The sequence below is a fragment of the Mustela erminea genome, chromosome 1 (assembly GCF_009829155.1).
Source record: "Mustela erminea isolate mMusErm1 chromosome 1, mMusErm1.Pri, whole genome shotgun sequence".
In the NCBI taxonomy this organism is placed as follows: domain Eukaryota; kingdom Metazoa; phylum Chordata; class Mammalia; order Carnivora; family Mustelidae; genus Mustela; species Mustela erminea.
In genome coordinates, this window is record NC_045614.1 from 14,186,368 (window position 1) to 14,212,645 (window position 26,278).

A 26,278-nucleotide genomic window follows, 5' to 3' on the forward strand; every position below is an offset into this window, starting at 1 on the left:
GCTTAACCGACTGAGCCACCCAGGCGCCCACAAACCATGACTTGAATATTATCATGGACGATGTTAACCACAGCTTCATCTTGCTCCCTCTCCCGCCTTCCCACCCTCAAAGAAGACTAACTACCCCCATTTCACCCACGGAGAAACTGAAGCTCAGGGCGCCCCAGGCTGCACGGCCAGCTGGGGACAGGGCGCAGAGCCAGGGCAGCCCCGGATCCGTGAGGCGGGGTGACCCGTCCCCCCTAACCCCCGACTCGAAAGCACACCCGCGACTGCCCCCTCCCCCCACTAGCCCTCCCGGAGTGTTTTTCTTCCCTCCTCCTGGGTGTTTTGGTTTCGGCAGGAGCGCCCGTGGTGCGGTAGCAGGCGGTTCCTGCCGGCAGGGTTAGCCCAGGGCTGGCGGGGAGCCAGAAGCAGCTCCGGGCCCGGGTAGGGAGGACTCAGGGCGCAACCTACGCCCTCGCCCCAGCACCGGGGCCCGCAAGTCCGGCTCCCCTCGCCCCAATCCGCCCCCCCTCCCCCGCCGTGTCTTCCTCGGTCCTGGACAGCCGGGGCCCAGCCGGGTCGCGGCCCCCACGTGTGGCCATAGGGGGCGCCAAGGAGCCGATGGGTCCGGGCGGGGTTTCCCACGTCAGTGCCAAGGTTCCGTGTGCCCAGTTCGTTATTAAACATTGATGGAGACCGCTGGGTGCCTGCCCGAGAGGCCTCCCGGTTGGGGGACTAGGACGCAGATGCCCCAACACCAGAGGGAGGGGGGGTTGCCGGCCGGACCGGGGCAGTCGCGGGGGGCAGGGGGATGGGAGAGTTGCTCGAGGGCCAGGAGCCTTCTGGGCTAGGACACCTAATCACAAGCAACCAAAGGAACACGTGAATTGGTCTCCATCAAGTTAAAAAAATTTTTTTTTTCTGCAAAGGACACTCTTAAGACAGTGAAAAGCTAACTCCCAGAGCGATAGAAAATATTTACAAATCTTGTATCTGACAACAGATCAATATCCAGACGATCTAAAGAATGCCTAGGACTCAGTAATAAAAAGATAAATAACCCAATTAAAAATAAGGAAAGGATTCAAATTGAGATTTCTCCAAAGATATAATAAATGGTCAATAAACACATGAAAACGCGTTTAACACCAACAGTCCTCAGGGAAAGGCAGATCAAACCACAGTGAGACCCCATGCCACCTTAGGATGGCTCCCCTCTCCCTAACTGGGAAATAAGAGGTATTGATGAGGATATGGGGAAATCTGAACGCTCACACATTGCTGATGGGAATCCGGCAGCGCCTCGAGAGGGAAAGTTAAACACAAAATTACCCTATGACCCAACAATTGTCCTCCCAGGCATATACCGAGAGAACTGAAAACGGGTGCTCGCACCAAAGCCTGTAAACCAAGCTCACAGCCGCACTGCTCACGATCGCCAGCAGGTGGCGCCCATAGGATGCCCGTCAAGGAACAGAGAAACCGAGCGATCCAGCCGCACAGCGGAATATTATTCAGCCATTAAAAAGAATGAGGTTCCGATTCATGCTACAACAACGGAGCTGAACTTCTAAAACATGATGCTGTTTCTTCCACAAGAGCACAGACAGAGAAGGCCACGTGCTGTGTGATCCCACGGATAGGAAGTGTCCTAACAGGCCAATCCATAGAGACAGCTGATATTGTCGGTTGCCAGGGACTGGGTGAAGTGGGATGGGGAGTGACGGCTCATGGGCATAGGGTTTCGTTTTGAGGTCATGAAAGAGTTCTGGAATTACACAAGGCGGTGGTTTCACAACATTGGGAATGCACCAAATGCTACAGAACTATTCACTTTGCAAGGGTGATTTGTATGGTGTGTAGATGTCTCTTTAAAAGAAAAAAAAAAAATGACAGGGGCTCCGAGGTGGCTCAGCGGGTTAAGCCTCTGCCTTCGGCTCAGGTCATGGTCTCAGGGTCCTGGGATCAAGCCCCATATTGGGCTCTCTGCTCAGCAGGGAGCTGCTTCCCCCTCCCTCCCTGCCTACTTGTGATCTCTCTCTCTGTCAAATAAATAAATACAATCTTTTTTTTTTTTTTTAAGACAAAACACGAAAAAACAAAAAAGGAGGCATGAACAAAGGTGCCCAGTTGGGGGCAGGGCAACCTTGTCATGGAGGGCAGTTATGTGTGAGAGGCCCGGCCATGGCTGTCCTGTGTCATCTCCCACAGCCCAGAGTCCCCAGGGAGCCGCTGATACCTCAGTCCCATCCTGGCTCGAGGGCAGAGACAGAGACAACATCTCTTTCTGACCAAGCCCAGAGGCCACTGGAGAAATAGAAGAGGAATATATCTGGGGAGGTAAACTGAGGCAGCCTCTCTCTCTGATAGAGACATGCTTCCTGACTCGCGGTGGAAGCCATGGTGAGAGGGAGACCAAGAGAGATAGAGACAGAGGAGAGGAAGTGAGAAGGGGCCCAGGGCTCTGGAGAGGCCACCTTATCCATTTTACAGACGAGAACACTGAGGCCAGCAGGGCTGGGTCACCCGCTCTTCTGAACGGCAGCAGGAAGAATCTTTAAACAACTCAGAAATCGGGTTTCAACAATCCTGCTCTAGGACATCAGCTCCCCCAGCACAGGAATAAACCCCGTAAGTCCCCAGTAGGCAGTGATCTCTAACACCCTCCTCTGAGGCACTCCCCCATTAACCACACCCACCTCGGGGCCTTTACTCACTGGTTTTGCTGCCTCCCCTCACCATCTTGACCCTCCTATCACCCCTTCCAGGAAGACATCTCTTACCCCCTGTTCTTTACTGGGCTGAAGTTCAGCCCCATTGTAGCACGATTCAGAACCTCATTCCTTTTTATGGCTGGGTAATATTCCACTGTGCGGCTGGGTCTGTTTCTCCGTTCCTCAATGGGCATCCCGGGGCGGGGGGGGGGGGGCACCTGCTGGTGGCCGTGAGCAGTGAGGAGCACAGGAGCAGTAGGGGTGGGTGTGGGGCCCTGGTCTTGAAGGGGTAGTTCTGAGCCCGGGGCTCAGATCCCTCTGGTTTTCTTCTGTGAGGGCGCTGACCCAGCATCCCTTCCTGTCTGCCCACTCGGTCCTGCCACCTAAGAATGAGAACTGATTCACACGGGAAGGCCTGCCAGACGGGGAGGTGGCAAATTCAAGGGAGGGAGCATGCGCGGAACAAGGAGCAGTCACTCGTGGTTGGAGCACGAGGCCAAGGCTTCTGTGTCCCCATCTAGATGCACAAATGGGGGCCCCCCAAAGGGGCGGGGCCTGGACCACTAGTCTCCCAGCCTGTGGGGCCAGACCGCTCTCACCCAGAGGCTTCAGGTCCTTTTGCCAAAAAATTCAGTGGCTCTGGGTTCTAATCTCCACCCCCCCACTCCCTTCCCCACTTAACACCGGAAAAGTCTGTTTTGCAAACTCCTAGCGGGCTGAAAGGGGCGGGGAAGGCGGTGTGCCCCCACGTCCCCGCTAGACCAGAGAGACACGTGCTGCTGTTGCCACCTGGTGGCCACCAGGGGAATCCGAGACGCCTCGTTTAACAATGGGAGAAGCTCTGGGCAGGAGGGGAAAGGAAGAGGGGGGATTCAGGGTGTGAACGGCGGGGGGGCAGGCACGCGTTCCTGCTGTGGGCCGTTGGGTGTCAGGAGAAAGGGGGAACCCCGATTCCTGACCTGAGCCCTGGGTGGAGGGCGGATCGACCCCCAAACGGGGCGGAGTTGGGGGGGGGGAGCCGGCGGAACTGGGGGAATGAACCAAGTCTCATGTTTTGAGGGAGCCAAATCCTACTCCCCCTCGAGTCGCCCCTCCCCTTGCCCAGTCCTGACTCTGCCGAGTGATCATCATTCTGTCTCCCCCCAATCCGGGTGCTCCTGGGGGCGCCCAGAGGGAGAGATGGGTAAATGCGTGTGGAGAATGAATGAACTCCCCTACTGGGGGATTTTGAGCATGACACGCAGGCTTCAGCCAGGGGAACGTTACCCAACAGAAGGCTCATTTATTAAGCCGTACACCCCCTCAATAGACCTGTGAGTTCAATATTATCCTCACCCCCATTCTAGAGGGGAGGAGACTAAGGCTAAGCAGGAAACCATCGCCTCCCTCAGAATGCTTAGGGCTGCCCTTGTTTTCCAACGACTAGATCTTCCGAGCCTGGAGCCTGCAGTGCTGCTGGAGTTCTGGGCCCAGACTCCCCATCAAGTGCTCCTGGGACACACGTCCAGCTTAGTGTCCTATGGGCCCCCCTCCAATCTAGTCTACCCTGAAAAATTCTGTCCCTTCCCCATGGGTTTCATGGGGTGTGGCAGCTTCCTTTTCTTGGTGGTTCCTAGGGTTCCCGCCACAGGACGTGGTGCAACCTGTGTTGGCAGGAGGGGAGGGGCCGGGACCGGAAATGGGGTCTGGATCTCTCTGCCCAGGTTTGACTCCTGCCTGTGCTGGGTAGCTTCTGGCTCTCTCTGACCCTTGCTCTCTCTGACCCTTAGTGGTCATCTCTGTAAACTAGAATAGCCATGTACCTCTCGAGGTGGTTATGGGGAATCAGGACATCATGGGTGTGTCTAGACAGAACAGACTGGGTATGCAATGTTTGCTTAATAACCGGCCACCTTCAGTCTTCCTGTCTGAAGGTCAAGGCCGGCTTTCGTCTCTCTCACTCAGGCCTCCAAGTCCATGTTCAAAGGGCCACTGATTATGGGGGTCTGTATTAGGTCTCCCAAGGGCAGTGAGAGTCCAACCCCCTGGGCAAGGTTGCCCTCCAGACCTTCCTGCCTGCCTGGCCCCAGAGCCCGAGGCTCAGGATGGCCTTGCACCTGTCTCCTGTCCTCCAACGGGAGCTCTGTGTCCAAGGTCAGCTCAGGAGTGTCCCGAAGTAGCTCTGTCTTCTCCTTGAGATGCATGGGTGTGTCCAGGTCAGTTCCGTCACCTTTTTCCCAGGACATGTTCACCACCAAGGCCTCTTTTGGGGACACCTCCTCCGGGAAGTCTGCCGGGCTTGTCCACTGCCAAGCCTAGATAGGAAGGGTGGGGCCAAGACTATGGGCAGGGCCCTATTTTCCTGGAATCAGGTTCCTACTGGCTTAATTCCCTAAAATCCTGAGACCAGAGGATTAGCTCTGCCTCAATGGCCGCCCCCCCCCCCCCCGCCCATTCAGCCCCTTTTAGGAAGCCCTCCCCACCACACACACACCATTTCTCTTTGGGAAATTATTCCTTCTCTTCTCGTTTTGATGTGGTTGTGCACTGACCCCACCACAATTTGACTGATGGATATGTGACATGGCCCAGCCAAGCAGAGCACTCTAGCCTCTGATTCTGGCAATGGGCTCAGGGATGAGCATGTGACCCACTCTAGGCCTATTGGTGATGGCCCTGGGACTTTTGCTAAAGTGAACTGAACACCCTTCTTCCACTGGGGAAAGGCTGAACCTGAGTGGGAGGGAAGCCTGCGGGCAGAACAGCAGTCCAGACAAATGGATACCCAGTCTCTGGATTCCTAGACCTAGCCATGCCTGAAGACCACCATCTGGGGAATCTCCCCATCTCCCATCAGTTTCCCTTTTTGTTGAAGCCACTTTGAGTTGTTTCTACTGCTAAGAAAGGACCCACAGGAGGTTCCTTTCTGGGCCTCTTCTTGCCTATCTGTGAAATCGGACAGGTTCTTGGAGTCCCTGTGTCCATGGTTAGGGGAGGATAAAACGAGTTAGTCCATGGCCATTACTCTGTAGAACCCTGGTCCAGAGTATAGAACCAAGAAATAGGACTTTAAATCAGAAAAGGAGTCCTTACCTGCTTTCCCTGGCTGCTAGGGAACTCGATCACAGTGCTGGCGCAAGGTGTGGGCAGGGGCGGGCACAGGTACCGCGCAGCCCTGGGGACGGAAGGAAACTGGTCAGAGAAGCAGCGTTTTCTGTTTTTACTTTTTAATTGTTCCAACTTACTCTTTTCATCTCCACTACGTTACAAAGGGAGATTAGATGTGGATTGGGGTTGGAGGGTGCGGGAGGCTGACAGACCTGGATTTAAATCCCAGCTCTGCCCCCCTTGCTGGATACCTGGGCCCTGACTCTCTGGGCCTCAGTTTCCTCATCTGTAAACTGGGCACAAATACTGACTTGGCATGAGCGGTTACTATGATCACTATTGGCATTACGGATCATCTTGGGGGAGACATGCAAATTACCTGTTCAGGCAGAGGTACCCAAAGACGCCCAGGAGAAGGATGCTGGCGAAGCTCCCCAGAGACACGAGGAGTACGGACAAATCGAACAACCGGGAAACCTGGGCTTCTGGGAGTGCGAGAGGTTGGGTTGGCAGAGGGGCACCTCCTGCCTCTTACTAGGAAGGGTGTTGGGAGGGCTGGACCCTCCATCAACTCACTGCTGACTGTGGCACACCGTGGGTCCCTCTGTGCCTGGTTCCTCATGTGTGAAGCAAAGAACCAGGGAACCCACCTGCCCTGGGTCTGCAGGATAAGTCCTGGCATACAGGGCTTGGGACATGTTAGCTGCGCATGCCTGCTTGTTGTGCCCCTGTGGTTGCTCCCCTGGGCCCAGATCTGCCACCCCATGCCAAGCCCGACTCACACTGTCTCTCTTGAGACCAAACTGCATTATAAGGGCAACAGGCAGGGACCACGGTAGGAACAGGGATCATTTGGTTTCCAAATCTCTTCTGGCCACACGCCCCAAGACAATGGAGTCCACCTCCTTATCTTTGTGACAAGAGAGATACCAATTCTTTCACTAGATCAACAAATGGCCCCCTATTCTCTCCCCCACCACCGGAGCCCCCAAGCTGGACAGAGCCTGGCAGAGCCTGGACAGCCTCACCCACTCCCAAGCTGTCAGGCCAGGAAGGGAGGATTGTCACAGCTTGGGGGGGAGGGGCGAGGCGCGTGGGGTAGGTACCCTGGAGAAAGCATGGTTGGCTTCCTGGAGGAGGAAGCTTTTGAACTGGGTTTTAAGGATGAATAGGAGTTAGCAGGAAGAACAAACATCCCAGGCAGAGGAGCCTGCATGGGCAAGGCAATGAGAGCATGAAAGGGAGGTTCACAAGGGGACACTGCACAAGGAGGGGAGAGCAGAGTGGGCTGGGACTTTCTCCTGCGGGTGCTACATGGGGAGCAGGGCCAGGGTGGGGCTGCTTGCAGAGGCTTGGGGTGGGGCAGTGCATGCTGGGTACATACCCAGGCCCTGCCCTCCTGCTCACCGATGCTGAATGGCTGGGGCCTGCTCCAGGCACCCTGCAGCATCACAGTGTCCGCTCGAACCTGCACGGTGTAGGCTGTCCCAGCCCGAAGGCCATCAAGGGTGACCTGGGTCTCTGTGGGCTTCACAGGCAGCTCTGTGGGAGGGAGGCAGCCGTGGGTCCCCAGACTCCCTTTACTGCCAGGAGGCCAGGCTCAGGAGTGGGATGCCCAGGTCCTGGGTGGGCAGCCGCATGCTGAGAGTGGTAGTGGGGACTCAAGGACATTTTGCTCAAAACATTTAAAAAAAATAATTTAAGATTTTATTTTAGAGAGAGAGCATGAGAGGAAGGGGCAGAAGGAAAATCCCAAGCAGACTCCTCGCCAAATGTGGAGCCTGACTCGGGGCTCGATCTCACAGCCCTGAGATCACGGCCTGAGCCAAAACCAAGAGAGGGACCCTTGGCCCCTTCTGAAAACTCTGAATGCACCCATTCACCCCATCTTACTTGGGGGACTGTTCTTCCCTCCAATATTTAGTGAATGATGCTATTTTTCTCAAATTCTGACCTCTGCTCGCTCTTTCTCTCTCCCCCACGCCACCCCATCCTCCAAGCTCCTTAAAGATACCAGGTTCAGTAGCACCTCAGGGCCTTTGCACTGGCCTTTGCACCACCGCCCCCACCCCGTGCTCACCCTTTCCCCAGATAGCCCCATGGTTTCCTCCCTCTCCTCCTTCCCATCTTTAGGGTCAAGTTCAGCATTAACTTTATCTTGCTTCCTCAGTGTCCCTCAAACCTCAGCACACAGTAGGACCTCAGCACACAGTCTGGAATCGGTTGGCTTTCATTCACAAATAAAGCTCTCCATAAAAGTCCTTAAAACGAGAATACAGTGGTTGGCTCTTATCAAGAAGAAAAAAATTCCTAGAACCCTAAGTCTATATTCAAGAGGAATGTTCTTCCAAAGAAACTGGAGTGGGGGAAATTGCTCAATTTGGCGAACGGGCATTTGGTGCATTCATCTTCAGCATTTTTGACTTTCAGCAAATCGGCAAAGGGGTGGCTTCCAGCTGTGCCACCAGAATGCGTCCCTGAACCCTACTTGGCCCCACTTACCCCCTCTAAACAGCGGGTGATCACGCAGATGACAGGATGCATGTGTTTCTGATGCGAGAGCATCCCCCCAGTATCCCTCCCCTGCTCCCCGGCATTCACGCCTTGGCCTTGGCCGGTGCTGGGTGCTGGGTAAGAACATGAAGACACGAATAGGCCCGTCCTGCTGGCCCGGACTGTTGCTGCGGGAGGTGGGTGGGTGAGGCCACAGGAAAAGACTGCATGAGGGGCCCCCAGTGTGTGAAACGTCAGGAAACTCCAGCGCTGGTGAGACTTACCATGTACAGACGGCTCTTTTTCCCTCCCAAGGGGCAGGAAGGAGCATCTGACTGAGCCCAAATCCAGGCTTGCTTAACCCTGGGGCAGGAGACCCTCTCCAAGCCTCAGTTTCCCCATCTGTGAAATGGACACGGTCATCCGGCTCCACGGCAGTCAAGCTGCTGATTTGCATGAGGAGCTGACTTCCACACATGGAAGCTGTGCCCACTGAGCCCTCCTGAGGGTCCAGAAAGGGCAGTCTGGCCTCTTGGAATCGAACAACTCTTGTTTTATGAGTGGGAAAACCAAGGCCCAGAGAGGGCTGGTGAGGTGCTCAGGGGCCCATAGCCAGGCAGACGTCGATCCCAGGTCCCTTCTTCCCCTAGCCAGGCCCGTGCTGCCCACGTACCAGAGACAAGGCTGCCTTCCTCATCCTCACAGCGCACGACGTACTCCTTCAGGACACCGGGGCAAGCGCTCAGCGGGGACGGCGTCCAGTCCACGTTCACGGAGCCCTGGCTGAGCTTCTTCACTGACACGTGTTGTGGGCGTCCTGCCCCCGAGGCTGCAACCAGCCCGGTCACCATGGTCAATTCCAAGAGCACCGGCTGAATTTTTTCTGCCTGCCCAGCCTGGCGCTGTCCAGAGACCCAGGGAACCTTGGCAACAGAGTCAGGCGGGCCTGGGTTCGCATCCCGGCTCCACGACTCAGCCCCCATTGCTGCCTGTCTCTGAGACTCACTTTTCTTATCTATAAAATGGGGGCAGTGCCCTTCAGGCGTGGGGAGCAGAGTGGGGGGCGGTCTTCAGGATCCTCTGAGACTTCTGCGCATCTGGATTCTGGTCAAGGCTTGACCTGGAGTAAGTGCCTCTAAGCGTTCATTCCCCTCTCCTGACACCCAAGACCCCCACCAAGCCCCTCTGGAGAGACCACCCTGCAGGTGTGGGCTGCTCACCATTGCCCCCGAAGTGGTAGGTGGACAAGACTGTGGACCACGAGATGGGCTTCTCTGGACGTGGAGAGGCGAAGATCGTGATGTGGTAACATACCTTCTGCTCCATTGCCCCAGATCCTCTACTCCAGCTGTAGGTTGCTAGAAAGATTGGCGAGGCCCAGGCCGGTGGTGTAAATAGGTTGTACTGATGCTTCTGCCCCTTTGCACTGGCTGTGCTGCCTGCCAGGAACTCCTAAAGCTCTCCTGCTCATAATTCAAAGCCCTTGTGCCAATGTCCCCTCTTCCAGGATCCCTTTCTTATTCCCACCGCCCGCAGCCCATCCCCCCACCTGTAGCCCAGCCCGGATGCCAGGGAGCCAGGTGCATCTGGCTCCAGCTCTGTCTCCCCATTCTAGGAACCTCAAGGGCCAGGTCTGAGGCTGAGGTTTCCGGGGGCCCTGGGCCAGGCCCCGGGTAGGAAGTGGGAGTGAGAGGCTGCCAGGGCTGGAAGGCTCCCCCTTTTTCTCCAGAGGTCTCATTAGTTTGCCACCAGCATCTTGGGAGCTGTCACCTTCTCTGGCACAGGGACCTGTTTAACAAACACCCTGGGATGTGAGACTCATTACCTATTGGTGTGCGATCTGCCTGGGGCTATGGCCCTGACACCTCAGGGTCCTGGCAGGAGGCTTCAGACATGCATGAGCGGCAGGGTCCCAGTCTCAGCCCGTCCCCACCTCTGTGTGACCCTGGGCAAGTAGCAAGACCTCTCTGGGCCTCAGACACCTCACACACCCCTATGGCTGGAGCCAACCAGGAGCCCTAAGGGAGGAGGCAGAAGCAGAAGCAGAAACAGGGCGACAGACATGACGGTACCCATTCCTGTAGGGTCCTGGTCCTGGGACGGAGTCAGGGTGCAGTTGGTGAGGTTCCTGTCCTGGTCTTGGGCCTGCCACTCAATGCAATATGCCTTGGCCCTGGCCTGGGCTGGCCAGTGCATGGAGGTCCCATTGGCTCCAACACTGATATTCAGAGCCCTTGGTTCTGGAAGGAGATGAGGGAGGCAGGTTAGGCTAACAATGGTGGTTTGAATGAGTTAGGTCTCCTGGTCTGACTGTGAGTCCCCTGCCAAGATGCCCACCATCAGGGCTGCCTGTGCTGCTATCCCCACCCCCACCCGTCACCCTCCCCCAACTGGCTTGGGGAGCATCTCCTGCTCTAGCAGGTGTCTGCAGGGTGGGCCTCCCAGCCGGACAGGAGCTCAGAGGCCTGAGGACACACCCACTCAGTCCCCAGGGTTCCTCCCTTCCTGGGCAACAATCTCAGGGAGGCGGGCACTGCTTCCAATTCCAGGGACAACAACTACCATTTACTGAGTGCCAACTATATGCACCAGGCCAGTGCTGAGCACTTCACAGGTATCATTCTGCTACGAAGTGAGAAGGTGATCACCCCAATAATACAGAAACTGAGACTCAGAGAGGGAGAGCCACTGGCACAAGGTCACACAGTGGGGCCATGACCTGAAGCAGGCCAGGAGCTGACGGACTTGTGGCTGTGCCATCTTGGCACATGGCTTTACCTCTCTGAGCCTCAGAGGTCTCATCTCTGAAATGGGCACGCCCGTACCAGCCCTGTCCTCACAGGATTGCTGAGTGCTCAGCAGGGACACGACCAGGGTGAGATGAGTGAGGCACGTATCAGGCACAAAGCTAGAGGTACCAAAGAACTCTGTCGTCAAGACAAACACTGTTAATGCCATTTTTTTTAAGAACCAGAAAATGAGTGGAGGGGGTGCCTGGGTGGCTCAGTGGGTTAAAGCCTCTGCCTTCAGCTCACGTCATGATCTCAGGGTCCTGGGATCGAGCTCAGCAGGGAGCCTGCTCCCCCCACCTGCCTGCCTCTCTGCCTATTTGTGATCTGTCAAATAAATAAATAAAATCTTTTTTTTTTCTTTAAAGATTTTATTTATTTATTTGACAGAGAGAGATCACAAGTAGGCAGAGAGGCAGGCAGAGAGAGAGGAGGAAGCAGGCTTCCTGCTGAGCAGAGAGCCCGATTGGGGCTCGATCCCAGGACCCCGGGATCATGACCTGAGCCAAAGGCAGAGGCTTTAACCCACTGAGCCACCCAGGCGCCCCTAAATAAAATTTTTTTTAAATGAGTAGGAAAATATGCCATGAGCACTCTTTGCGATGGCCCAAAGGTGGAAACAGCCCAAACGTTCATTAACGGATAAACAGATAAACACCACGTGGTTCAGCCACACAGTGGAATGTTACTCAGCCACGAAAAGGAGGGGAAGCCCTGATACACTCTACGATGTGGGGGAACCTCAAAAAAACATGACGCTGGATGAGAGAAGCTGATCACGAGGAGCCACAGGGTGTGCAGTCCCATGTATAAGGAATGTCCAAAATGGGCAAAGCCATAGAGACAGAAAGATTAGTGGGTGTCAGGGGCCAGGGATAAGAGGTGTGGGATCAGGGTCGCCTGGGTGGCTCAGTGGGTTAAAGCCTCTGCCTTCAGCTCAGGTCATGGTCTCAGGGTCCTGAGATCGAGTCCCGCATCGGGCTCTCTGCTCAGCAGGGAGCCTGCTTCTCTCCCTCTCTCTCTCTCTCTCTCTGCCTGCCTCTCTGCCTCCTTGTGATCTCTCAGTCAAATAAATAAATAAATCTTTAAAAAAAAAAAAAGAGGCGTGGGGTCTCCTTTTAGGGATGATAGAAATGCTCTGGAACTAGACAGAGGTGACGGTTGCCCGTCGCTGCAAATGTCCTAAACACCACTGAATTCTACCTACCAAACTGGTTCATGCTGAGGTGTGACCTTCACCTCAATAACTTATGTAGACGTATTCATGTGCATGTATACATAAATATAAATCTTGATTTTTTCCTCTCATATCTATAAATATAAGGACATCTTTAATCACATCGATACCTATATAGAACGAGCAAATATCAAGATTTGAAATGAAGTTAGGGTCGGCCGCATATTCGCGTTGTCCTGCCTCACTCACCATACCCTGATCTCAACCCTGGTCCCAGGAAACTTCATTTACAAATGGTTGGCCTGGGCTGTAGTTTGCCAGCTAGAGTTTGGTAAAATATCGCATTCTAACAATATGTACCTTAATTAGTGATTTTGACACATTCCTGAATGAGACACCTGCTTGATTTTTGTGCCTCACCTGCCTCACCCTAGTCTGGTAGAGGCTCAGAGGAGGCATTTAGCTCTGAGAGGCCCTCCCACACCCCTCCCCGGCTGGAGGAGGCACCTGTATGGGTGTGGGCAGGAATGTGCCATGTCTGGTTGGGGCCGGGGCCGAAGCGATTCTGAGAGATGACAGCCAGGTCATAGGCCGCACCAGAGAGGTCGAGTGGTTTCTTCAGCTGAAAGTTCATTGTCGACTTGATCTTACACGAGCAGGATAGCATGTGCAGGCGGGCACGGTAGGTCACCTCCCCGCCAGAGTTGGATCCGAGGCAGCCTTCTGGAAGCTCAACTTGGGGCAGCTGTCGTGAATGTGAGAGACGGTTTGTGGAGCCTTGAACACCGTCATCATCCCCACGGGCCAACATCGGCATGCAGCCCCTGAACAGACTCATCCACGGGCCACAGTCTGTGACATGAGCCAAAAACTTTTTAAAAACAAACAAGCAAAAAAAAACAAAGCAAAACAAAACAAAAAAAACCCTCGGTCCTGGGGAGGCTGTTGGGAAATAGGCATCTGTGGCAAGTGCCTATTGGTTTGGGAAGGAAATAATTTGGCAAAACCTACTGAGTGTCAGGAAAAAAATGTTTTTCCTCTTTGGACCCAGTTACTTCAAGCCTGGAAGTGTTTCCTAAGAAAGGGAATTCAGGGGTGCCTGGGTGGCTCAGCAGCTTAAGCCTCTGCTTTCGGCTCAGGTCATGATCTCAGGGTCCTGGGATGGAGCCCTGCATCAGGCTCTCTGCTCAGCCTGCTCCCCGCCGCCCCCCCCCCCCCCGCCTACTTGTGATCTCTGTCAAATAAATAAATAAAATCTTTTTTTAAAAAAGGAATTCAAATGACAGGAATGCCAGGAAGTAAAGCTTCACTGTAGGCATACTGGGCCAGCCTATTAGGGAGCCGGCCAATTAATTATGGTAAAGCCAGTGGGTGAAATATCTGATGGTTTTGGCCCTGACTTGGGCAAGAGATTTTCCCTCTGTGCTTCAGCTTCCTTCTCATAACTTGGAGGTTAATTAGACTGCTCTTAATGGGTTGCTCGGGAGACTTCAAAGAAATCCTCTCCCACCTAGACCAACATTGTCTACCCCTGGCCTGCCCACTTCCACCCTAGCCCCCCACACTCTGGTCCCCCCATGGGAGCTGGGGGAAGTCTGGGAACACTGAACCCAGTCATATACCTCTTCTGCTCACACACCCTCCATTGTTCCCCATTAAACCCAAAGTCCTCGGAATCCTCGCCTCCTCCACATCTCTTCTCTCACAGTATCCCCCTTGTGCACCCTGACTCTAGCCTCTTGTCTCCTTCTCCCCATCCCAGGCCACCCCACAGCCCCGTGACAGCCCATTACCTGCCCGTGCAGGGTCACCTGCCTCCTCCCATTGGGACGGAGCGCCTCCACAGAGAACCTCAAGCTGGGTTGTGGAAGATGTTCTGTAATGGAATGGTGAGACAGTGACGCGGGGGGTGGTCCCTTGCTCACCGCCACCTCCCACAGACCATGCATGGGGACCCAGGACATTTTCCTTCCCTCCCTTGAAACACAGGATTCCCATGGGTTGTTAAGAAGTTTCAAAAGCGGGCGCCTGGGTGGCTCAGTGGGTTAAGCCTCTGCCTTCAGCCCAGGTCATGATCTCAGGGTCCTGGGATCAAGCCCCGCATCGGGCTCTCTGCTCAGCAGGGAGCCTGCTTCCCACCCCCCAACCCCTGCCTCTGTGTCTACTTGTGATCTCTCTCTCTGTCAAATAAATAAATAAAATCTTTAAAAAAAAAAAAAAAAGAAGTTTCAAAAGCGGAAACATGAAGATCTAGTCTATGACCATGTGACTATACTTAATGCCATAAAACTATCCACTTTGGGGGCTCCTGGGTGGCATTGGACTCTTGATTTCAGCTCAGGTCATGGTCTCGGGGTCATGGGATTAGGCTCCAGGCTTGATGGGGAGTCTGCTTGGAATGCTCTCTCCCTCTGTCCCTCCCCCTGCCGTGCGTGTGCTCTCTCTCTCTCTCGAATAAATAAATACAGTCCTAAAAACAAAACAAAAAAAAAACAAAAAACAAAAAAACCCCTATGCTTTAAAATGGTTAAAATGGTAGATCTTATCTAATACATTTTCTACTACAGTTTTCGTTTTAAAGTCTGAAAAGAACTCTTGGAGCTGTTTCGCAGTGGATAATGCACCGGGGGCAGGAAGAGACCTGCCAAGGTCACAAGGTCAAGGGCAAAATGTTGACAATCACCTCATCCTTCCTTGCCTCTCGGGAGCTCCCATCTCCACTTGGGAGCTGCCCAAACTCCAGCTTCCTGTGTCCTTCGGGAAGCTATGTCTTCACGACACGGCCATTTCCCCCTGCCAACTCCCTGCGTGGCCTTAAAGAACAAAGCCAACAGGACACATGGGAAGGAAAGAAAGACTGGGAAATGTTTCTTTTCAGATTATGGATTCTCCACATTTTACAAAGTGAAACTCGCTCCACCTCTTTTTTTTCTTTTTTTAAGATTTTATTTATTGATTTGCAAGAGAGAGCACGCATGAGTGAGGGTGGGGGATGGGGGATGGAGGGTCCCAGGGAGATGGACAGAAGCCGACTCCCTGCTGAGCAGGGAGCCCAAGGCCAGGCTCAGTCCCAGGACCCTGGGATCATGACCTGAGCTGAAGGCAGACGCTTAGCCCACTGAGCCACCCAGGTCCCCTGCCCTAGCACCTTTTACTAATTTCCCCAAATTTCTCTTGCCACCTTATTTCTAGTACCCACTGCTGTATTTCTAATGCCTGCCCCACTTCCAGGCTCTGGACTGCTCTCACCAGGGGGGACACACACGGGGCTGCTCCAGCTGCTCCAGGGGTCTCCTGGGTCTCCTGGGGCTGCTGGCCTGAGTCGCCTCCTGCGGAGCTGGAATTCCTGGGCTGCGTCCATCCGCAGGGGGCAGAGGCAGGACTCTGGTGGGGAAATAAGCCGAACTTCAAGCTGAAGGGCTGTCTCAGACTTAGGGGTGCCTGGGGCTTGGCACTCATCGTTTAGCCACCAGACACTTAATTGAGTGCCAACTGCGTGCTGGGCCCTGGGACCACTGTGGGAATAGGCCAGGCCCTGTCCTCTTGGGGGACCTCAAGGTGTCCCATTCTTGCCCTGGCCCTAGGTTGATGTCGTGGCAAGGCTATCCATTGGGATGCGAGCCTGGTCAATGGCTTCTCACCCCCGAGCCCATTTCCTCACCTGAGAAATGGGAATAATCCACTATGGAACTAAGGATGGGCCAAGCAAGCGTACAACGAAATTAGCACTGGGCCTGGCACACAGTAGGTGCTCAATTAATGCTAGCATGCTGAAGCTGTTGTTGGTACTATTATTCTCACCGAAGCCAGCATCCTCCTGAGGTCCGCAGTTGCCCTAGGACCAGATCATATATACATAGTTTTACCTTTTGGTAAAAGGTTAAAAAAAAAAAAAAAAAAAGGTTTTTTTTGAAAGAAATATTAGCTCTTTTATAATTTTAAACAATTATTCTAAGTGCAATGTGGAAGCTTGGGTTAGAAAAAGAAAGAAAGAGGACATTTGTTTTTTGTTTTGTTTTGTTTTTTAAAGATTCTTTATTTATTTATTTGACAGAGAGAGAGAGATCGCAAGTAGGCAGAGAAGCACACAGATAGAGAGGGAGAAGCGGACTCCCCACTGAGCAGAGAGCCTGATGAGGGGCTCAATCTCAGGACCCTGAGACTATGACCTGAGCTGAAGGCAGAGGCTTAACCCACTGAGCCACCCAGGCGCTTTAAAAAAAAAAAAAAAAAAGAGGACTTTTGTGGAAAAACAGGTGGCTCAGAATAAGCCCAGGGATTTAGTCCCCAGCAACGTGGCAACGTTTATCTTGGTTGTGGACAGACACGCTCAAGAATGTAAGATGTGGGGTGCCTGGGTGGCTCAGTGGGTTAAAGCCTCTGCCTTCAGCTCAGGTCATGATCCCAGGGTCCTGGGATCGAGCCCCATGTCGGGCTCTCTGCCCAGCAGGGAGCCTGCTTCCTTTCCTCTCTCTCTGCCTGCCTCTCGGCCTACTTGTGATCTCTGTCAAATAAATAAATAAAATCTTTAAAAAAAAGAATGTAAGATGTTCGCATGTGGGGCGGCTGGGGGGCCTTTCTAGTGGAGCTGGCTACTTCTTTGTAACTTTTCTGAAAATCTAAGATTATTCCCAAAATAAAAGTTGGCTTAAAAGATTTTCAGAGGCAAAATTATTATTCTGTACTTTCCTACAAAAATTGTTTTAGGAGGGAAAACCTGTATGTCAGTGGTGTTGGGGGTCAGGAGAGTCAGGTGTAGGACACGGCCTGCCCCCCACACCCTGTGTCATGCGGAGAGGTCCCCCAACATCCGGAACTTCAAATCAAACTGACAGAGAGGCCCCTCCCCCAGCAGGAGTCCCATATCACCTGCCTCTGGACAGATCCCATTCACCGGATGGGGTCACTGAGGCTCAGGGGGCTCCGACACTGGAAAGGGAGATGGGGCTGAAGCTGGGGTTGCTCCCTGGCCTGAAAATGCCACCAGTCTGAGGGAGGAGGAGATGCCACGATTCAGAGGTCCGATTCAGAGGACAGAGACAGAGGTCTCTGTCTCTTCCCATCTAGGGGCTTCTTGGGCCTGAAGCAAGGGCTGAGGTTCCTTGCAGACCCAGCTTGCTCCGCGTGGGGGCAACAGAAGGGACAGCAGAAGGTAGCTGAAGAATGAACGAAGGTCTGCGGAGGACATACAGACAGCCAACAGGTAGAAAGACCATGCTTGACATCACTCTTCATCAGGGAAGTGCAAATCAAAACCATAATGAGAAACCATCTCAGTTCGAATGACTATCATCAAGAAGACACAAGACAGGGGCGCCTGGGTAGCTCAGTTGGTTAAGTATCTGCCTTCATGTCCCCAGGGTCCTGGGATCGAGCCCCACATCGGGCTCCCTGCTTGGCGGGAAGCCTGCTTCTCCCTCTCCAATTCTCCCTGCTTGTGTTCCACACACACCACCCCCCCAACAAATAAATAAATAAATAGTCTTGAAAAAAATGTTTACTGCAGCCTCACCTACAATAGCCAAGATACGGAAGCAACCAAAGTGCTTCCATTCATCCGCCGATGAATGCAAAAAGAACATGGGGTACACACACACACACATACACAGGGATATTATTCAGCTGTAAAAGAAGGACACCCTGACGTGTGTGACGATGTGAACAAGCCTCGAGGGCACTATACTAAGTGAAATAATTCAGAGAAGGACAAATACCATAGGATCTCTCTCGCACACATGGAATCCAAAGCAAAATAAAATGGAACTCATGGACATGGAGAACAGATCGGTGGTCACCAGAGGCAGGGGGTTGGGGGGTGGGAGGAATGGGGGTCAAAGGTACACACTTCAGTTATAGCATAAGTAAGTCCTAGGATGTCATGTACTGCATGGTGACTATAGTTCCTAATACTGTGTGATGTACTTGGACGTGCCTAGGAGAGTAGATCTTACAAGTCCTTACAAGACATAAGGTTTGTATCGCAGGTGGTGATGGACAGTAGCTAGACTGACTGTGATCATTTCACAATACATACAAATATCAAATAATGATGTTGTACACCTACAGCCAACATATTGTTATATGTCAATTGTATCTAAAAAAAAAAAAAGAAGAAGAAGAAGAAGAAAAAGGAAGGGAGGAAGGAAAGAAAGAAGGAAAGAGGGAAGTGGAAGGGGAGCTTCCTAGAGAGGCTGCCCTTGAACTAGACCCTGAAGATCAACTGGATTTTCAGCCACTCATAGAGAAGAAGGTGTGAAGATGGAGGAGACTGCATGGGCAAAGGTAGAGTTTGGAAATTCAGGGCATGGGCAGATAATGATGGCCATTCAGAGGGGGCCAGAGGAAACATGAGGTTGGTGAGGGTGCCTGGGGCCAGCTGAGGAAAGGATGCTCTCCCGAGGTAATAGGGAGCTATGGAGGGTGTGTGAGCAAGGGAGGTTCCGATGAGATCTGAGTGTCAAAGAGACTCCAGAGGCTAGCTGCAGGGCAAGAGTGGAGACCAGGCAGGAGGGGAGATGGATGTAGAGATGGTGAAACTGATTTGGGTGTCATGTTCCCCGGGGAGAAGCCTGTGTTCTCTCCTGGCCTGGGGAATAAACTCACCAACTCCCACAGGCTGCTGGATGTCCGGTGCCGGAACTGCACCTCGGCGCCATCCTGGCGGGCTGGGTTCTCCCACTTCAAGAGCACCTGCCCTGAAGACCTAGACACAGTGACGTCTCCAACCAGCGGGGGGTCGTATTTAACTAGGAACAGAGATGGAGATTGGGGAGGGGAGCCAGAATATGTGTAAGTTATTCGTACTTAAAATTTTGGAAAATCTGCCCCACCCAGCCCAGGGAAACTGACTGAGTCTCCAGGATGTGCATCAGGGAAACCCTTACAAGTTCCATCTAAGCCTAGGATTCTATGGCTCAAAGATTCAAGACTGACACTCCTTGTAGCAATATTGTGGTGAGATGGGCACTTTTGTGAGTTGCTGATAAGAGGATAATTAATTGAATCTATTTTTTAGAAGACTATTAGGGAAATCTTACTAATTTTTTAAACCCTGACTTGAAGAGAAGCATCCATCATTCTTTTCTGCATCTTGGTCATACCATGTCTGATTCTACCTCAGGACCTTTGCACTTGCTGTGCCCTTATGCCCTCTGCCTGGAACACACTTCTCTACCCCTGATTATTGTTGGATCCTTTTTGACCTTCCGGGCTCAGCTTGACCTCCCAGCAGCATTTCCTCATATATAATAGTCCTTCCTGCTCATCACTTCCTCTTGACTCTGGCCTCCATGAGGGATGGTCGGATCCTGCCTTCATCTTAAAATTTGATACATTGTTCATCATGGATTTTTTGGCATTAATTTTGATTTTTCAAAAAACATCTCTTTACAAAATTATTTATATTGACTCCTGAGTTTTCTGGCATCCCTTACAATTTCGTGCCCAAGTCAGGTTCCTCCCTCACCTTACCCTAATGCCAGCCCGGAGCGGCCAACTTTGTTGGCCTCACTCATGTCCCCTATGAGTCAGCATAACACACAGGAGCATCTCAAACTCTAGGTATTAAGTGTCCGTGGTTGCGTCGTGAAAACGGATTTTAAAGACCCAACGAGGTCCCAGTGGTATTACAGTTTCGGGGAGAAACCAGAAGCAACCTAAGTGCCCAGCAGATGGGGATTGGTGAGGGGACTGTGAAGAACTCTACCATGTCCCGCAACAGGGTTTGATGTGAAAATCATTGGCATTATCAAGCCCCTGGCCCAGATCCCGGCGGGTCTAGGCTCAGGGACCCGAGGCATCTCTGGGTGAGGAAGGGGGGGCAGGGAGGAGGAGAACGGGTGCTGACCTGCACTATGAAGCTTCAGGGTGATCTTAGGGGACTTCTGTGTCCGGTTCTCAGCTCGAGATTCCACCCAGAGCGTGACGGCTTGGAGCACAGCTACGCCGTCCTGGTCAGAGAACCGCAGGCTGGTGGCTGAGCCCGCGGCAAAGTAGCAGCAGCGCCCGGACCTGAGGCTGCGTGAGGGGAGCACTGGGGCTGAGTCTGGGGTTGCAGGACCCGCAGGGGGGCTCAGCAGCCCCGGTAGATGAGCCGCGTCACATTCCAGGATCTTCTTTTATTTTTTTTTTAAGATTTTATTTATTTATTTGACAGACAGAGATCACAAGTAGGCAGAGAGGCAGGCAGAGAGAGAGGGGGGAAGCAGGCTCCCTGCTGAGCAGAGAGCCCGATGCGGGACTCGATCCCAGGACCCTGGGACCATGACCCGAGCCAAAGGCAGAGGCTCTAACCCACTGAGCCACCCAGGCGCCCCATCCCAGGATCTTCTTCTGCCCTTTTGACTCCCCCTCCCCAGCCTGGGGACTCTAGGGGGATCAGCCTGCCACTGAGGGTTTGGGGGAACCCCAGAATCTCACGATGCAGATGAAGAAACGAATGGTTGGAAGGATGGACAAATGAGTGAGCGGGTGAGGAGGAAGGATGAGAGGGACCCTAACTGCCACCCAACTTAGATGCCCACCTAACGCTGACAGCCCCCCCCCCAATAAAGTCCCCACCCTCCCTTCTCACATAAGACACTGAGCCACCAGGAAGGGCAAGGACCTTGCTAAGATCACATCTCTGAGAGCAGGGGCGTGGGGGCAGGAGCAAGTGTGGGATGATGGGTGAAGGTTTGGGGACCGGGGCAAGGTCCTTACCAGCACCTCAGGAAGTGGCTGACCCCAGTCGTGGGGCCCTCATACTGCCAGGAGCATTCATAACCAGCACTGACTATCCGGTAGCAGTTCAGGTCCCTGGGGCCTGAAGCCGAGCCTGGAGGAGATCCCAAAGGTTTCAGAAGGAACCAAGAGCTGGGAGGGGGCCCTCCTTGCTGGTGCACACTTGGGATGAATCTTTGTGACATTTAAGTAATCCAGTGTCAACCTCAGCCTTGGCGCTCTCCCAGCACCCTCCCTGTGCCCTTCGCTCCTGTCTCCTGCCTTCTCCTCTGCTCACCCTCCTCCAGCCACACCAACCTCCTCACCAGTCCCCAAACACAGCAGACTCACTCCCACCTCAGGGCCTTTGCGCATGCTGTGCCATCTGTCTGGAATGCTTTTCCCACAGATCTTGACATTCTAGTTTCTCCTTCAGCGTCACCTCCTTGACCACCAGGCAACCTGAAGCCGCCGCCTCCTCCATCCTCCCTCCCCTTCCTCTGGTTTCTCATAGCACATTCTGGCATGCTGTCTGTGCATTTGTCTGCCTGTTATCCACCTCCCACACTAGGCTGTGGCCCCAGGAAGTCAGTCGGGCTTGTGGCTGATTCTTTCACGCCTAGAACTGGGTCTGCATGCAGTAGGAGCTTGGTAAATAGTTCTTGCACGAAAGGAAGGACGAAACACCTGTTTGGTGGCAGACCCTGGGACACCGGAGCTTGGTGAGGACAGGAAGAGTAGGCTCTTAGGCTGTTCCCAAGACCTCAGGTGCACCTGAATCTTTGACTGGGCGGGAGGGAGCTGAGGGAGGAGCGGCTAAGGAAGGGGCAGTCAGACCCTAGCATGACCTCTCCCCACAATAAGGAACTGTCCCAGACCTGCGCCTGCATCCGGATACGGCGGGTCCTGAAAACAGCACCCACTGGTACTGCACGCTTCTGCTGCAAAGACAACGAAGACAGAATGACGTTTCCAGTCTTTTACTGCATGGTGGAGGCGCTCTGGCGGGGGGCTTGCCAAGAGATCATCCGTCCACCCACCCACTCTCCCATCTATGGGTCCGCCCACCCATCCATCCACACATCCTATCTTCCACCAGCCACCCATCAGGCACGCACGCATTCATCTGTCCTACGCTCCACCCATCCGTCCATCCAACCACCCATTCATCCATCCAACCACCCATCCATCCACCATTCATTCATCCACTCAACAACCTGAAACCTTGCTGATGATCAGTTTACAGAGACACACAGAGAGGCAAAGTAGTGACTTGAGGTCACAATGCAGCCACAGGGGAGCTGGAATTAGATTTCAAACCCAGTCATCTGCAGGGGTCTGGGCTCCTTTCCGTCCGATCCCACGAGAAGGAGAGAGAGTATGTACATATATTTTGTCTAATAATAAAATAAAACTATAAACATGTATATCCATTATATACATACTTGTTCCTTATCCTTTTCTTTTTCTTTTTTTTCTTAAAGATTTTATTTATTTATTTGAGAGAGAGAGAGAGAGAACACAATCATGGGGAGGGGCAGAGGGAGAAGCAGGCTCCCCACTGAGCAAGGAGCCTGATGTGGGACTCGATCCCCGGATCCCGGGATCATGACCTGAACTGAAGGCAGACACTCAACTGACTGAGCAACCCAGGCATCCCGCTTTTTCTTTTTTTTAAAGATTTTATTTATTTTACAGAAAGAGAAGGCACAAGCAGACAGAACGGCAGGCAAAGGGAGAGGGAGAAGCAGGCTCCCCGCCGACACAGAGCTCCATCCCGGGACCCTGGGATCATGAGCTGAGCTGAAAGCAGACTGAGCCACTCAGGTGCCTCTCCTTATCGTTTTTGGATTTTAGCATTTCTCACAGAACCCCAGGGGGTGGTTAAGATTCAGAGATTTAGCCCATTCCACAGAAGATGATGTCAAGACCAGAGCAGAGATGCCCAAGTTTGATAGAGGGAAAGACTGAGGCTCAGCCAGGTCCACCACCCTACACGCACATGCCCCGCGGCAAGAAAAGCCATGATGTCAAGGTGGGGAACTCACCGCCTTGCCCTCGGAGCAGGAGCAGAAGGAGGGGGACCAGCCTGGCCCACAGCTGTCCCATGGAGCCCACACAGAAGCTCACAGCCCCAGATGAACTTCTGCCAGCCACCCTGTCCTTGCCCCTGAACATGTTGAAGCTGAGTAAGAAGGAGGACTTAAAAGATCAAAAAAAAAAGAAGGAGTTAGATGTCATGGCCCCTCCTGGCACAAGTCAAACTGAAAGAGAAACTAAGAAGTCAGCATCGTGGTGGCGGCCTCATCGCGGCCACAAACCCACCTGGAGTCACGGATCTGGGGGTCTACACTGATGGCCCAAGCCTTAGCCGGAGGTGCCAACCCCTTGAGTGGCCAGCTGCTCTGAGCCCTTGCCCTGGTTTCCGGCCCTCTCTAGCTGACCTCTGAGACTCAGGTGCCAAGCGGGAGCCCAGTGTTCTCGGATGTCTGTGTTCACTCTCCTAACAAACCGTTATGAAGTGTTTGCTCTACGCTGCCCCCTCCCCACACGCCCACCTCTCCATTTCCCCAACTCCACCGCAGGGCACCCTGGGTCCCCGCGCCTGAAGAGCTCTTTGCTTCATTCAGACTAAGCTTTGTCCCCTCTCTGCGTCTGTTTCTTGGCATCGGGGGCGGGCGGGTCTCAGTTTCTGAGCCTTTCTCCTCACTGTCTACAAAGTCCCAAAATGTCCATGGAGAAGGACAGACTCATGCTAAAAAGTGGGTGAACCCCAAAAAAGTCCTGCTGAGTGAGAACAGCCAGACACAGCAGCCCACATGTTGTATGGCCCCCATGTACGTGAAATGTCCAGAACCGGCAAATTCAGAGACAGAAAGATAAGTGGTTGCCAGGGGCTGGGAGATGGGGTTTGGGGAGTGACTGCTAATGGGGACGAGTGTCCATTTGGGGTGATGAGAATGTTCTGGGACTGGACAGAGGAGATGGTTGCAGAACACGGTGAAAGTTCTAAATGTCCCTGAAGTGTAGATTTTAAAATGGTTTATTTTAGGTTATGTGATTTTCACCTTAAAGAAAAATGTTCCTGGAGCACAGGGGGACTGAGGAACATGGTGGGAGTCTCTCCCGGAAGAGCATCTGGGGACCAGGACCCAGGTGGGCTGGGAGGAAGCCCAGTCTCAGAGGCTCCCTGTCCCTGCGGGCGGCTGAGCTAGTCAGGGTCAGGCGCCCAGGAGGCCATGAGGTCAGAGACATGGGAACAAAGAGGCAGTGTCCCAGGCCTGGCACAGTGGGGACGGGGACCCCGTGACCCCGTACAGAGCAGCCTTCACTGGCAATAGGGCCCAGGCCAGGCCAGGGGGTGGAGCGGGCTGCAGGACGGATGTGTGAGGCCTGGGGGGAGGGGTAGAGACAGAGAGACAGAGACAGAGACAGATTGGTAGAAACATAAAGAAAGATGAAAGAGACAGAGATGGAGCCAAATCCTTGGTCTCCTCTCGAAGATCCTGACACCCCTACCCCAGGAGACACCATCTCTGTGTCCCATTTCACAGATGGAGAGACTGAGCCCTGAGGTGCCCAGACCCCTCGAGTCCCCAGCTGCACATGAAGAGATGGATTCAGACAGAGACTCCCCCTTTCCCCCCAGCGAGGGTGAGTTTTGCATCTTTAGGAACAAGCCTCATGCCCCAGGGCTGGCCCCCACCAAGGCTGGCCCGTCTAGGCTTCAGCTACACCATCTGCAAAATAGACAGTTGTGAAACGCTAAAGGAGGGCCCGGCTCCTGGCAGGTAATGCCCACCAGACAGCCAGGGAAATGAATCGTTCTTTGGGGGGCCCCCAGCAGCCTCTGCTCTTGTTGCAGATCTTTCCCAGCCCCCCAAAGTCACCGGACTTCCCAGAGCAGCCCTTGGAAAGACATTGGGGGGTGGGGGAGGAGCAGAGGAAGGGACACAGCTGGACACAGGTGCCCACAGCTCCTTGGCAGCAGGGGTGGGTGCAGGGAGTGTCAGAGGTGGGGGCACGTCCCAAGGGAGAGTCGGGAGAGATGCCCAGAGAAGGGGGATCTTGAACTCGGTTTATAGAAAAAGCATTCCTGGCAGAGGGCACAGCAGAAGCCAAGTTCAGGGACATGCTTTGGGGAATATCAAAATGAACACGGCAATCTGTGGCTCCACAGGAGTAAGGCAGATGAGCACCTCAAGTGCCAGGCCGAAGGGCTGGACTTTCTCCTAAGGGGACTGGGCAGTCATAGCAGGTGTGTGAGCACCAGATACTAGCCACAGGGGAGGTGGTGTTTCTACTCTTATCAAAGTCGGGATCTGAAGCTTGCCCCAAGGTTCACTGCACTTCACCTTCCCCGTGCCACATCTGCACACCCACCGCCCCTGGTCTGCCTGCACCCTCCGCCAGGAAGCCCTCAGGGTGCCCTTATGGGTCCCTCCCTGCTGCCCCAGAAATACAGCCAGGATATGCTTCTAGGGCTGCCCCACTTTCAGATGCCTCCTCGCTAGCTGCAGGGAGGGTGAGGCAGGAAGGACTGGGTTAAAAGGGGCCCAGGAAATGGAAATCATGATGGGAGGGACCACAGAATTTCCCCACCCCCTTGGTTTCCGTTTTCTTCCAGGGTGAGTGACTTGCAGCCCAAGGAAGGCTGAGCTTCTCTCCATGTGGCCACGAGACCCTAATGCCTCCAGAGGGCATCTAAGGAGAATGCTGAAGGATAAGTAGGAGTTTGCAAGGAGAAAATCTTAGTTTACAAACACATTTGTGGTTTCTCATTCACCAATAAGATCAATTTTCATCCGTTCATCCATTCATCCAGAACTTTCTAATGCCTCCAGGGATCGTTTAAGGATGTTTTAAATAATACCCAAAAGGATGCGCCTGGGTGGCTCAGTCGTTAACCATCTGCCTTCGACTCAGGTCGTGATCCCAGAGTCCTGGGATCGAGCCCAGCATTGAGCCCCCCACCAAGCCCTCCATCAAGCCCCCCATCAGCTTCTCTGCTCAGCAAAGAACCTGCTTCTCCCTCTCCCTCTGCCTGCTGCTCCCTCTACTTGTGCTTGCTTGCTCTCTGTCAAATGAATAAATAAAACCTTTAATGAGGAAGAAAAAAAGAAGGGGTGTCTGGGTGGCTCAGTTGGTTGAGAATCTGACTCTTGATTTCAGCTCAGTATAGTAATCTTGGGGTCATGGGATCAAGCCCTGCATACAGCTCTGCCCTGAGCACGGAGACTTCTTGTCCCTCTCCCTCTGCTCCTCCCACTGCTTTCTTTCTTTCTTTCTTTCTTTCTTTCTTTCTTTCTCTCTCTCTCAGATAAATAAATAAA

At 53.4% G+C, this 26,278-nt stretch overlaps 1 protein-coding gene and 1 long non-coding RNA gene across 2 annotated transcripts; one reads left to right on the forward strand and one right to left on the reverse strand.

Moving 5' to 3' along the window:
- Positions 1-2,876: 2,876 nt before the first annotated feature.
- Positions 2,877-23,356, reverse strand: IL12RB1 (interleukin 12 receptor subunit beta 1). The gene is made up of 17 exons (XM_032315632.1): positions 23,271-23,356; positions 22,994-23,147; positions 21,824-21,886; positions 20,946-21,060; positions 20,092-20,261; positions 18,849-18,991; positions 16,047-16,080; positions 15,495-15,629; positions 14,039-14,121; positions 12,753-12,990; positions 10,352-10,519; positions 9,500-9,637; positions 8,953-9,108; positions 7,194-7,328; positions 6,166-6,271; positions 5,772-5,853; positions 2,877-4,993 (listed from the first exon to the last, which is right to left on the reverse strand). The coding sequence occupies exons 2-17, from the start codon at positions 23,121-23,123 to the stop codon at positions 4,640-4,642; spliced, it is 2,250 nt and encodes a 749-aa protein (XP_032171523.1). The 5' UTR covers positions 23,124-23,147; positions 23,271-23,356; the 3' UTR covers positions 2,877-4,639.
- Positions 23,333-25,978, forward strand: LOC116574823. The gene is made up of 3 exons (XR_004279513.1): positions 23,333-23,402; positions 24,500-24,736; positions 25,573-25,978. It is a non-coding gene; the product is annotated as an uncharacterized LOC116574823 (long non-coding RNA).
- The last annotated feature ends 300 nt before the right edge of the window (positions 25,979-26,278 follow it).

What these genes read in the sequence shown, in the direction of transcription:
- IL12RB1 (XM_032315632.1), bottom strand. Translation starts at nt 23,123, where the DNA reads ATGTTCAGGGGCAAGGACAGGGTGGCTGGCAGAAGTTCATCTGGGGCT. An exon ending in AGGTGACCCTGCACGGGCAG is followed by an intron (nt 12,991 to 14,038) that starts GTAATGGGCTGT and finishes CATTCACGACAG; the next exon opens with CTGCCCCAAGTTGAGCTTCC. An exon ending in GCCCCAGCCATTCAGCATCG is followed by an intron (nt 6,272 to 7,193) that starts GTGAGCAGGAGG and finishes TCGCACTCCCAG; the next exon opens with AAGCCCAGGTTTCCCGGTTG.